Source organism: Plasmodium reichenowi, chromosome 6 (genome assembly GCF_001601855.1).
Source record: "Plasmodium reichenowi strain SY57 chromosome 6, whole genome shotgun sequence".
Lineage (NCBI taxonomy): Eukaryota > Apicomplexa > Aconoidasida > Haemosporida > Plasmodiidae > Plasmodium > Plasmodium reichenowi.
Genome location: NC_033651.1, coordinates 1,067,600 through 1,083,267, shown reverse-complemented (window position 1 = coordinate 1,083,267; position 15,668 = coordinate 1,067,600). Strand labels below are relative to the sequence as shown.

Genomic DNA, 15,668 nt, shown 5'->3' with positions numbered 1-15,668 from the left:
TTTTTTTGGTTCCATATTGTCATACATTTTATACACATATAAATATATAAACATATTAATATATACTTATTTACTTTATTTTTTTTTTAGATTAAAATGGATTTGATCCCTGTCCCAGTTATATTTTACTATCTTTCCATATTATTAATCTTTTTAAAACGCAACACAAAATACACATTCTTAAAACACCCACTTCTTAAAGATTCCTATATTTTATATTATATTTTATTCTTTGGTATTATATACTTACTTGATTATGCACATACTATCATAACCAATATTTGCAAGGAATTAAATATTACTTTTATCTTTAACAAAAAATACAAGAAAAAATAAAGCAACATTTGAATATCTCATGTATATAAAGGAAATCCCTTTTTTGTTGTGTGTGTTGTCAATTAGGAATATATATATATATATATATATATATTAAAATATGTTTATAATGTTTTATGACTTTTTAAAATATATTTCTTTTTCTTTTTTTTTTTTTTTTTTTTTACATTATTAGTGTGAATTTGTATATATATATATATATATATATATATGTATACATATTAAATTATATATATTTTTTTAATTTATATGATTTTCATTGTTTTATGTTTATTTCGAGTGAAAAGAATTATGTTTTTAAAAGGGGCTTATTGTACAACCATACAACATTAAGTATTAATTATATTCATATTTATAAAGCAGAAACAAAAAAAAAAAAAAAAAAAAAATTACAATAATAAAATATATTGCTTAGTACACAACATTTAAATATTTTTTTTTCTATGAATTCTTATTTATTTTTTATATTTTTTTATCATATATACATTTGTTAATTTTTATAAAAAGGAACCTTTTTCTCATTATATATATATATATATATGTATATAATATATATATATAATATATTTATATAGGAACGATTTTGTTTTTCCTTTATTAATTAAATAAATAAAGAACATGTGATAAAATTAATATTGAAAAAATAAAAAACAAATACTGAATTTAATATTATATAAATGTAATTATTTTTTTCCTTTAATATATTTAATAATGAAATTATATCTACATAATAAATAAATAAAAATATATACATATATATATATATATATATATATATATATATATATATTTATGTGAAAAAAAAAATATATATGCACACACAAAAAAACAAATTAACATAATTACAAATGCTGTCGTAAATTTGTATAATTATATAAATGTATATATTTGTGTATGGGTTAGGAAAAATAAAATAAAATAAAAACGTTATAATTATATATATATTTATATATTTAATATATCTTATAATAATTTCAAATATTATATGTAATTTATTGTCGGGGAAAAAAGGTATAAATATATAAATACCCAACTTTATAGTTACATTTGGAAATTTTTTTATAAATGTGAACAAAAGGTTAATTTATTTTTATTATTTTTCTTTATATTATATAATATTTGTGTACTTTTAATATATTTATTATTTTTATGTACACTTCATTATATTCATTTCTTTTGTCTTCTTACAAATTATATATGGTAATAATCTATATATTTATTATATTATTTTTCATATATTTATATATTGCACAGTTTATATAAATAAATAAAATATATGCACAAATAATATATAAAAATATATATATAAAAAAATATATATATATAAAAATATATATATATAAAAATATATATATATAAAAATATATATATAAAAAAATATATATATATATAAAAATATATATATAAAAAAAATATATATATAAATATATATATATTTATATATATATTTATATATATAACAACTAATACATTAAACAATATTTAATAATAATCAAAATAATAATAAAAGTTTTAATAAAAACAAATATCCACTGTTATTATATTCATAAGAATTATGAAACATTAAATGTTATAAGGTATATTTTATCATAAATAAATAAAACTCAAAATGATAAAAATATATACAATAAAAAAAAAAAAAAAAAAACAATAAAATAGAATAAAATAAATATATACATATATATATACATATATATATATATATATATATATATAAAACAATAAAATAAAAGAATAAATAAATATAAAAAAAAAAAAGAAAAATGAATTCTTTCTCCTTATATAATTACACACGTCACTATTTGTCCGCACCATTATTCTCATTTTTTATATTCTCTACATTGATATTTAATCCTTTTTCAATAGGTATTTCTTCATTTTCTACTTTATTCTTCATATCCCCACTTTGTATTACGAATTTGTCCTTATTCTCCGATGTTCTTTCAAAGTTATTAGTTCCCTGAGGTGGTTTATTCATATGCTCATTATGAATATCGTTAAAGATAAATGCAAAATCAGTCAAATGAGGATCTAGCAATACTTTAATTTTACTATACACGTCAGCAGCCGATGGTCTATCTGCTGGATTGGGTTTTGACATTTGTAACATTAAAATATACCATGGGTTTAAATGAATTTTTACATAATCAGGTACTGTATAATAATTTCTGAAATCATTTAATCTTTTATATCGTTCCATAATTGTTGTAAAACGTGGACATAATAATTCTAATAAAATTAAGGCTGCACTATATATATCTGCTTTTTCATCACATAAAGCTCCACCTTCTGGTGCTGTATAACCAGGTGTTCCTATAATTTGTCCTTTTATAGATATTTGGCTAGTTATTGCATTCTGATTAATATCTGTATATATATTATCTTTATAACAATCAATATTGTTAAAATCCTTTTCTCTTTTTTTCTCTTCAATAAATCGTACTAATCCTAAATCTCCAATCTTTAATGTATACGTATCAGGATCTACAAAAATGTTTTCAGGTTTTAAATCTCTATGAATAAAACAAGTAGCATGAATATCTTTAAGACCTTTAATTAATTGTTTAAATAAATCAAATTCTAATGGATGATTCATTTTTTTATCACTATAAGTAAAATGTAAAGGTTTGTCACTTCTCGTAGATCTATCTAGCCATTTACGTAAGGTATATCCTTTACACAATTCCATCTGTAATAATAAGACTATAGAAAATTCAGGAACTGGTGTTTTCTTTTTATATGATTTTATTTTTTCCATATTTTTATTTATATCATCATCCTTCTTTCTTTTCTCTTTATTATTTGTACCATTTATTGCTAACAAATCTTCATTACCTTTAGTAATGGCATTTTTTTGTTTTTTCTTTAGGTCTTTTTTCCTTTCATCTATAATATTATTATTATTATTATTATTATTATTATTATTATCATCGTCATCATCATTTTCAATATATTTATTTGTTATACATTTATTAACACCTAAACCATCTTTTTCCTCTTTTCCATTTTTATATAAACCATCTTTTTCCAGTTTTCCATTTTCATATAAACCATCTTTTTCCTGTTTTCCATTTTCATATAAACCATCCCTTTTCGTGTCTCCCCAGGTCATGTTTTCTTTTTTCTTATATTCCCCTCCTTCGTCTTTCATAACAGAAAATTTATTATTAAACATACCATTCGTATTAATACTTTCAACATTCGTTTCGGTTCGAGAATTTGGTATGACTTCATTTTTTCCAACGTAATCATAATAAGTTAATTCTCCATTTAAATCAACCTTTTTATTTTTAATATTATTAGTAGCATGAGGAGTTGGGTTCTCATTCTCAATATTAACAATATCGTTTCTTGTTAAACTATTAATTTTTTCTTTCATTAATAAATCATCCAATTTGTTTTTATAACCATCCAATTCGTTTTTATCACCATCCAATTCGTTTTTATCACCATCCAATTCGTTTTTATCACCATCCAATTTGTTTTTATAACCATCCAATTCGTTTTTATCATCTTCATTTCTATGCTTTATAATAATATTTTCATTGTTCATATTATCATGACGTATAATTTGTTGGGAATTTTCATTTGATTCTTCATTATCGGCGAAAACTATAAGATCTCTATCTTCTTCACTCAAATAACCATTATCAAAAGGATCATATTCTTGGAAACTTTGTGTAAAACCCATAGAATTATGTTTTCCTATAAATTTTGAAAACTGTTCCTTTCCTTTTTTATATTGAAAGTGATCTCTTCCTTCATGCTGTTCACTTTCCTCATATATTCGTTGAGCATTTGTTTTTATTTTGCTTTTACTTTTTCTTTTTTTTTTACCTTTTTTTTTCTTGTTTTTTCTTTTTTTCAGTTTGTGACTAGATGAATTATAATCATGACTTTTTTTCTTTTTATATATAGAATCAGAAAAATTTTTATCACTCAAAAATGGATTGTGATTATTTTCAGGATTTTCCTTATTCTTAGATGTTAATCCATCGTTATCACTATAAAAAACTAAATTAGGAGCATTATTCTTTCTAAGAACGTCTTTATATCTTTTCATATCAGGACTTTGTTCTTTCTTTTTTATCCATAATTTGTTATATCTATAATTACTATTAATACTCGAATTATAACTACTAACACTATAACAACTACTATTGTTATTATTACTACTATCACTTATACAATTATTACTATACTTTTTATTTTTCGTAAGTCTTTTTTTTTTAAATGTATCTTTATTCTTTTTTACTAAGTTTTGAATTTCTTTTGGCATCAGATGCATAGGTAAAAATTGAGGTTCTTCACACCACCATGTATAATATCGAACAACATGTTTACTATATATATCTCTATTAGCTGCGATTTCTCGAAAATATCTCCTTGAACTTACATTATCTAATGAACTTACTTTTAAATAAATAAATTTCACAGCATATGTTGGAGATCCAGGTTCTAATCGATGTGATACTTTATAAACTGAACCAAATCCTCCTTGTCCTATAAGAGAAATATTTTCAAAAGTTCTTAAAAATCTTCCATTCTCTAAAAAATCAGCTAATGGAGCATCATATGGAATATGAGATGTTTGTATTAATGACAAATTCCTAGCACTCGAACTTTTATTATTACCTAATTTCTCATGACTAATATTTCTAATAGTATCGATTTTATTTTTTATTTGATTGTTATTTATTTTATTATTATTTAATTGTATATTATAATAATCATTTGTATAATCCACATCTTCTTTTATGCTTTTATTTCGGTATTTCCTTTCATCTGTATATCTGTTACTATTACTATTATTATTATTATTATTATTATTATTATTATTATTAATATTATCATTATTATTATTATGTTTCTTGTTAGAATATCTTTTATTTTTCATATTATTATTATCATAATCACTATTATTTTTATTATTCGTATACCTTTTAGTAGTACCCCACAATTCAACACCACCATCATTTATATTATTATATCTACTACCACTACTATTATAACCATCATAATCATCTTCTCCTTTATCATTCATTTTTATTAAATGATCAACCAAAGAATTCTTCTTCATAAACTTCTTATTAAAATTCGTTAAAAAGTTTAGAAATTCTTTTTTATCAAACATTTTTTCATTTATATGTTTTTCTTTATAACTACGATATTTTTTCTTATCCTTTTCATTATCTGTATAATTTTTCTTATGATATTTATTGCTACTACCAACTTTATAACTACTACGTATCCGTTTTTTCATAACAAAAGATTTTTTATTAAGTACATCCTGAGATGCTGCCCTTCTTCTATATAAATGAAATAATTCTTTCTCATATATATCTAATTCATATGCTGATATTTTATTATCACCTAAATTTCTTATATTGTCATAATTGTATTCATGAGATATATTACCCATATTATATTCTGAGGCCCTTTCAACATTCATATGCTTAAGATTACCACCCCAAGCATAATTTAATGATAACATATTATAGGTTTCGTTTTCGTTGAAAGGATAATAAGATCCACCATCATTATGTGTAGTATCTCTTGCATGTCTAGCTAAAATGTCCACAAGAGTGGGTTGTTCAAAATTATCCATTCTTTTCCCATGACTTTTTTTAATTAAGTTTAAATCAATATTAGCTAAATCTATATTACTCAATTTGGATAAAAATCGATTACTCTTACTATTACTATTACTATTATTATTATTATTATTATTATTATTATTATTATTATAATTTTTTCTCATTCTTTTTATTTTTTTAACTTTTAATCTATCATCATCAAATATTAAATCATAATTCATATCTAAATCGTCTTCTTCATCTTCACTCATTATATTATTTTCATCCTCATCATCATAATCTTTAAAAGTTCGATTTTTTTTAATCAACTTATTATTACTACTTGTACCTATTTTATTACCCTTACTACTACCTTTTCTCCTTTTAATAATTCTTCTATATATAAATAATACTGGGAAAAAAATTATAAACATAATAGTATAAAATACTCTCCAGTACCATCTTCTTCTTTTATATCTAATAGAAGTAAATTCTTTCAGTTCATTATTTTTACCCCCTGAAAAAACTTTATCCGTGCTTCTATTAATTAAAAAGTTTTCTCTATTCATTAATATATTATGCCTATCTTCCCAAAAACTATTATAATCTCTCATATTATTATAATAATTATCAAAGTTATAAATATTTACACGACTTCTTCTTCTACTACTACTACTACTACTATTCATATTATTATCAAAATAAATATTGTTATTATATTTATTATTATTCTTAAAGGCACTATGTACAACACGATACAAATTCGACAATAATAAAGAATCTCCATCACTAACAGTATTATTAAAAATTTTATCCCATATATTTAACATAGAACAATAATCATAACAAATATCATTCTCTTCAAAGTATAAATCCATAAATTTGTTTATATATTCACAAATAAAAATTGGACCCTTTTTACCTATATTATCTATTATACTATTATTTAATACATCATCCGTTCGACTTAAATATTTCTGGTCTCCTTCATCCCAAGGTAAATGATATAAAAACTCTTGCTTAACCTTTTGATATTCATATATTAAATTCTTCATATCATATATATAACTTATTGGAATCTTCTTATTCTTGTCATATACATATATGATATTTGATAATAAATATTTCATATCTTTTTCTATAGAAGAAATATTTACTGATATACTATTTAAGCGATGTATTAATTTTTTACCATATATTATATTATCGTCAAAACTACATGAAAATTTATCTCCATCTAAATCAGATATATCCTTAGAAAACGGCAAAAAAAGGGTTTTCTCTTTTTTTACATGTACAGGATTATATGTAAAATTATTCAAATTATCATAATCAGAATATAATTTTATATTTGGTTTTGCTATAATATCTAATGTAAATATATTTGATAAATTCTTATATTTTACTGCAAAAACGGATGATATGGATTCTGAAAAAATAAATATTTTCGATTTTATGTTGGAATTATCTTTATTATTAATTCCATTTTTTAACCTATCATTTAGAATGTTATTCATATTGTTTATATTATTCGCATTGTTTATATTATTCGCATTGTTTATATTATTCGCATTGTTTATATTATTCGCATTGTTTATATTATTCGCATTATTTATATTATCCACATTATTTATATCATCCACATTATTTATATCATCCACATTATTTATATCATCCACATTATTAATAACTTCATATTTCATATCTTCATTTCGATACATTTGTATTTCATCAGTGTCATTATTCATAATCTTTAAAATTTGATATGTAGTACTTTTCATTTTGTCCTTTTCTATTGGTCTTAATATTAATTTATTTCCAACAATTTCAATTAAAGAATTTATAAATGATGTATCTTTCCTATATACATCTGTCATAAATATAGATCCAACATCAACCCAAGTTGTTATCCATTTCTTTTTTAATGTATTCTCATCTACTGCTTTGATTACCCATTTTATTAAACTTATTTGTAATTGACGTTTTTTTAATATTCTTTTATTTTTCCCTCTTTTAATATCTTTTCTCATTCTTTCTAAACTACGATTAATTAAATGGTATCTATTCAATAACATGCTCAGTTTATTTGTACTTACCATAAGTCTTTTAAGGAGATTCTTTTTTCTATTTCTTTTCATATTTCTTTTTCGTAGCAACTTAAAATTATTCATCCCATCAATATTATTGAGAAATGATTCATTATTATTTGAGTTTTCATCTTTTATATTTGTTTTATTTATATACCTATTATTTAATAATTCATTTTTTGAATGTACTAATACATCATCACTAGCATTACCATTAATATTATAATAATAATAGCTATTCCTATTATTATTATTATTATTATTATTATTATCATAATCATTGTTGTCTTCATATTGAGCACATAATAGATCATCTTCATCATTATCATAATTATTTATTTTATCATCCTTTTCACACGCAAAACCTTTATTCATATTCCCTTCATTATTTAAGGATGCCACTTCTATTTTCTCACTGTCTAAAATACTTTTCTTTTTATTCTCCTCCTCGGTAAAGGATAAGTCCTCTACATTTTGACTACCTTCTTTATATAACTTCATATTATCATTTATATCTTTCATATTTTTTATACTTTTATTTTTTCTTGATTTTTTTTTTTTTGCCTTGTCTAACAATTCATTAGATGCTTCATCATATTTTCTTAGTACATGTCCTGTGTCATAATCTAAATTAATTATAGTCGATTCTCGTGAACCAATAAATACCATGTTAGGAAACAGAGGGGATTTAAATGGGGAATTATTTACAACATCTTTAATATTTATATTTAATGGTATAACTTCATTATTTTCATTTATATAAAATAAATTACCTAAATAATTTGAAACTAATCTTTTGTTTTTGGTTTTATTTTCCCTTAATTTTTTATTATCATCATTCGTTTTTATATTGTTCTTATATAATGGTTTGGATTGTTTTAATTTATCTGTATTAATAGAATTTATAATCGATGTATTAAAATAATTATGATAAGGAGATATTTTTAACGCTCTTTTTGAATCATAATTCATATCATAAACTTTTTTTTTTAATACGTAAAGATTTTGATGAGCTTTAGTACTATCCGAAATATTTTTATCATACGTATTGATAACGTACTTATTACTTTCATACGTATTCATATCATACATATTATTTTCATGCTTAGTATTACTTTCATACATGTCTTCTTCGTTTAATTTATTTCGCTTTTTCAATACCTTCCGTTCATCGTCTTTTTCTTCAATATTTGAATAGTCTTGTATATGGTCTACAATTTTTCGTTTCCAATGGTAACTACCATCTGTCGAAACTTTGTATATATATCCAGAAGTATCTAATACAATTAAATCATATATATATATATTTTCATCATATTTATATTGACCATAATACTGTTTATCTTTATAATATTTAGTTATATTCATTTCATTATCTTTTAATATTTCCATATGGAAATATGGAAATAAAATATTCTCTTTCTTATCTATATTATTATCAATTGTTATCATTTCATTTTCATCTAATATTTTCTTTTTCCTTTCATTAATATTGTGAAAATTATTTGAATCAAAAATTTTATTTCCTCTTTTTTCACACATATTTGTGTTCATTTTTTTCTCACCATTTAATTGGTATATTATATCATTAATTTCATACACATTAGATTCTTTGTTTTTTATATTATCATTATTTAAAGGTGCCTTCTTCACATCGTTACTCTCAACAGATGGATGGATAACTTCGTTTAACATTCTTTTATAAACATTACTATTATATGTTATATCATTATTATGATGATTGTTATGATATGAGCTATAATATAATTCCTCATCCATATCATTCATATATATATCACTATTATGAAAATTAACCCGTTCATTTGAATAGTAAGAAGTATCATATTTTTTATCCTCACTTAAAAAAAATTTATAATCACTCGGATAAATTTTATTACAACGTTCGTATTTCTTACTGTTCCATTCGTTAACATCTCTATAATTATCTTCTTTAAGGCCCTTTTCTTCTTTATCGCATTTTTCGTCTCTATGGTATTTTTCTCCTCTATCATATTTTTCTTCTCTATCACATTTTTCTTCTCTATCACATTTTTCTTCTCTATCACATTTTTCTTCTCTATCACATTTTTCGTCTCTATCATATTTTTCGTCTCTATCATATTTTTCGTCTCTATCATATTTTTCGTCTCTATCATATTTTTCTTTTTCTCTTTGTTTCTTAATTTCCCTTTCTTGAGAAATAAAATTACAAAACTTTTTATACATATATTCATCATTATTTATATTATTATATAAAGCATGGTCCTTCGAACTATTAGGTAATATTAACATACAGTCACTTGGATCATAATTATTATTATTATTATTATTGTTGCATACTTCTTTAGAAACCTTTTCATATTCCTTTTTAAAATTCATAAAATTATTTATATTTGTTAGTTTCTCAATATTATTTATTTTTTCAAATATATTCTTCAAATTATATAAAATCAGATCATTTATTCTCTTTTTAATCATATAACTCCTAACATATTTTCTGTATGCATAATTATTCATAAGTATATTATTACTATGAATATTTAAGGGAATATCCTTTTTTTTCATATTAACGTGGTTTAATGTATCAATATATTTATCATTCCATAAAATATTTGATATTTTATCATTTGTATTTACATTTATTATATCTGATGAAGACATAGGAAAAAAAGGTGAAAAATTATAATAGGAATACAAATTCTTATCTTTTCCTGTTAAAGGTTCTATATTTTTTATATCATAATATTTGTTCCTTTTCTTTAACTTTCCTTTCTTGTTTAAAAGAAAATCATAATAAGCCATGGTTATACATTTTTGTTCATACTTATCATTATGTGTAAATTCAATGGATGTATTAAATTTAATATCATTGGATAAAATATTTATCATATAGTTGTGTATGTTTTTCAAAAAATATTCTTTACTCATGTATGTAAGTAGAAAAATATTTTGAAAAATACATAAAAGTAATAAATGACAAAAAAAATAAAAATATATTATTTCCAACTTATTGATAAGCCATCGAAATTCTTTAATAGAAAAAACTTTTATACATTCATATATTTTTTTTAATCGTTTCTTTTTATTCTTCTCTTCCTTATTTAATATCATTAAATATCGTAAATATTCTTCTTTAAGAAATAAAATACTTTTCTTTCTTTTATTTTTTAATCTATTTAGAAAACATATATTATTCTCTTCTTCCCATAATATATTTGCTACGAATACATTTAATAAATATTTCTTTATAAATATATCAAAAAGGAAAATATATTTATCTCCATTAAACCTAATACCTTTTTTTATAAAATTACACATAATTCTCTTATACTATAAAGAATTGCTATTTATTATATCTATCAACCTTTTTCCTTTCTTCAAAACATATTACATAAATATATTATATTATATATATAATAATTACTTATCTATACAAAGAAAATTGTCATATATACATATATATTTTATAATAATGTATTATGAATCAATATGGTTAAATGTTTATTATATATAAATTTACTTTTCTCATAAAAAAAATAAAAATAAAATAAAATAAAATAAAAGAAAGGCAAATCATTAAGTCACACCTTTTATATATATATCACTCTGTATAAATATACATATATTATGTAAAATATATATACATATAATAAGTATATCTATTTTTGCAATATTACAACTATTATATAATAGTTAAGTATATGTATTTTATTAATTCATTATTATATATATATATATATATATATATATATAACACTATATACATTTATTAAGGATATAAAATAAATGTGCTTGCCCCTCCTTTTTTTTTTCCTTTTTTATTTTTTTTTTTCAAAAGCTTCAAAAATAATACAATTTCTCTTTTCAAATAGAAATTTTTTCTACATGAAGGAAATATTATATGTTCACATAAAAATCTAACAAACTATAAAAAATTAAATATATACATATAAAATATATTAAAAAAAAATAAAGAAAATAAAAAAATAATATAATATAAAATATAAAATATATATATATATATATATATTGTATTGTATTATATATATATATATATATATATATATAAAATATTTATTTATAATTATATATATTTTTTTATATATTTGTAAATTTTAAATATTATGTAATAATAAATTATAATTTATGAAATATATATATATAATATAATATATATATATATAATAATATATCATAAATTTATATACATATTTTCTTTTCGATATATATTTTATTATACTTTCATATTCATACTTATTATTAATAATAACTTCTTTATAAAGCATTTCATTTATTATACATAAAAAAAAGAAAGAAAGAAAAAAGAATTTGTATTATATATATATATGTATATATTTCTTTTTATTATACATTATGCAAAAATATTTTCCTCTCTTCTATTTCTTTCCTTATATAAATTTGTAATTTTCTTAAGGCCCATATTTTTATTTTTTCGGATTTATCATGAATAATATTATATTAATAATATAAATATAATACTGTACATTATATTATATTATAATACATATCAAAAAAAAAAAAAAAGAAAAAAAAAAAAATTATTAGAGAGCAAACTTTCATAAAACATTTCATAAAAATATTATCATCATAATTTTCGAACTTTGTATTATTGTTTTTATACAAAATAACATATTTCTTTTGTACTCAAAATAAAATAATAAATAATACATATAAATAAAATATATTGTATAAAATATATTTTTTCAAAGTATATAATAATTATTCCCTTAATATATTAAAATATAAATATATAATAAAACATAATATAATATAATGTATATATATAATGTAATTAATATTAAGCTTATTGAAAATATATATATATATATATATATATTTTTAATAGGAACAAGAAAAAAAAAAAAAAAATTAGAAATATATCTAAAATACAAATTTTTTGTACATTCATTTATTTGTTTTAAAAAACCTATCTTTTTTTTAATGTTATATATTTATATATATATGAAGACGTAATACATACAATTATTCCCTTCTCTCACATGCTTAATTAACAAGTCTTCATTTATTATACTTTGTTAATATATAAAAAAATTTTAAATATCAATAAAATTAATATATAAATATATATATAATATAATAATATTTACATTTCTTTATCCCTTAATACAAATTTGACGTTGATAAAAATGCAACAAATTTATCTTTTTTTATTATATGCAATAACAGAAGAAAAAAAAAATATAAAATAAGAAAATAAGAAAAATAAATTAAATTAATTGCATATTCTTTTTAGTCTTCAAACAAATTATATATTGTACAATAAATAAATTTCTTATCTTATCAAATCATAATTATAACATTTTTTCTTTTCTTTTTTTTTTTTTTGACATATTTATAATTCTATTAAGTATTATATTTACAAAAGGGTTTAAATTATATAAAATCACAAATACGATATATATAGTTTAAAAAAATTACATTATAGTGTAGAGAAAAAAAAAAAAAAATAGCTTTGTATTAAATATATATATATATATATATATATATATAATAATTATGCAAATATTCTGTTGTAAGCTTTTTAAAAAAAGAAATATATTCACAAAAGTGTTATATGTATAATTTTAATTTATGTTAAATAAATAAGGGAAATATATATATATATATATATAAATACAGCTTTTGCCTCTTTTTTTTTTTTTTTTTTTTTTTTTCGTTTTATATATTAATTTTGTAAATGATGATATCTTGTATTTTTAATAAAAAATAATAAATGATTTTTATTTGGTGTAATTAGATGGCATTACTACAATTTTTTTTGTTGAGCCATTTAATATTATTATTTATATGAATATTTAAGGTACAATAATATCATACATTCATTTTATTTAATAATTAAGACAATATATAAAAATGATGATGTATAAGAATAAAATAATAATAATAATAGAATTTATATAATAATATGTACATATTTAATCATAATGTTTAATGTTTTTATACATTTTTTTTTTTTTTTTCCTGTATCGAAATAAAAATGTAGTGAAAAAAAAAATATATTATATATTTATATTTTAATTGTAATATTCAAGATAATTTAATTAGTATAAGTATATACATAATATACTATTGTGTACATATATATATATATATATATATTTTATATGTTATATAATTGCTCATTAATAAGCAATATATATGTATTCATTATAAACAAGAACAAAAAAAAAAAAAAAATAAATAAATAAATAAATGAAACAGAACTGAACTGAACAAACAAAAATATATGCAAAATATTTATGTTACACAAAATAATCATTTAGAATGATTAACATGAATGACTTTTAAAATTTTTTATTTTAATATCACTAATTTTATGTAGTATATATTATATATGTTGTTATATACAGTCGAAATATACACTGTATACACATTTGCATATTTTTTCACGTATGCCTATTATTTCCAATAGACGTTAAAAACTTATCGTAATCTTATTATCTCAATATAAAAATAAATATAAAATATACATGTTTAGATAATATAGTTTATTTAAAATATCATAAGATAATTTCTATATATTCTTTCTTATTTGACGAACTATTATTTTATATTTACGGTGATGTATCATATATATATATATATATATATATATATATAATTTATATATAAATAAAACCCTTTTCTTTTCCTAAAAATTAAATATTCTAAATATGATCAATATACCTCATTTTCTTATTATTGAGAAGTAATACCATATACAATATAGTATTTACATTTGTGTTTTATAATTTTTTTTAAAATAAAATATAATATATTTTTTTAATATTTAAAAAGGAATGATATTTTTTATATGAATAAAAAAAAATAAATCTAATATTGAGATATTCCTGCATAAATAAATAAAATTTAACAAGATATATTATAAATTAATCTCACTCTCTATTATATATATATATATATATATATATATATATTTATTTATTTAAATATATATAAATATAGTACTGAGTATTCTTTATAGAAAAAAAGTATTTACAAAAAAAAAAAAAAAATTCTTTACTTTTTTATGTGTAAATAGCTTTTAAGATAATGAGCAGTTCATAAATAAATTTTTTTTTTTTTTTTTTTTTTTTTTAAACAAGCCAATATAATGTCTATTAAGATATATACTTATATATAATATATAAAAATTTATAAACAGTATAAGTTCTATATTTCTTTTTGTACATGTAAATTCAAATAAAACCCAGGTACAAAAACATATACGTATATATTTATTTTTAGTTATTAAATTTTAAATTTAATATTAAGGTTATATTCATATATTTATAAATTCAAAAAATGTAAGTATAGAGTTGTAAAGGATACATTAGAATTATAAAAATGAAGTTACCCTTTATATCTTATAATATTATTTTTTTGTCTATTTAATTTTTTCGTTCATTTTTTTCTTAATAAATCCTATGTAACCATCTACAATTTATTACAGCTCAGGACAAAAAAAAAAAAAAAAAAAAAAAAATTGGTTATAATGTGCAAATATATTATTATTATTCAAGAAAAAAAAAAAAAAAAAAAAAATAAAAATTTTTAAATATAAATATTTTTATATAATTATAAAAATATTAAATATTATAATTTTAACAAAAAATTAATTTTTATTTTTTTAAAAAATTATTTATAT

At 19.2% G+C, this 15,668-nt stretch overlaps 2 protein-coding genes across 2 annotated transcripts in view; one reads left to right on the top strand and one right to left on the bottom strand.

The window, feature by feature from the left end:
* PRSY57_0626700 (choline/ethanolaminephosphotransferase, putative) overlaps positions 1–336 on the top strand; it is a gene marked incomplete at both ends in the record, with an annotated part of 3,195 nt that extends 2,859 nt beyond the window's left edge. The window contains one exon of the mRNA XM_020114635.1: positions 91–336. Within this exon, the coding sequence (XP_019970706.1) occupies positions 91–336 (246 nt within the window). The remainder of the gene's footprint in view (positions 1–90) is intronic.
* A 1,798-nt stretch (positions 337–2,134) lies between these two features.
* On the bottom strand, positions 2,135–11,317 carry PRSY57_0626600 (eukaryotic translation initiation factor 2-alpha kinase, putative; the record flags this gene model as incomplete). The annotated part of the gene is made up of 1 exon (XM_012906639.2): positions 2,135–11,317. The coding sequence occupies one exon, from the start codon at positions 11,315–11,317 to the stop codon at positions 2,135–2,137; it is 9,183 nt and encodes a 3,060-aa protein (XP_012762093.2).
* Between the last annotated feature and the right edge of the window lie 4,351 nt (positions 11,318–15,668).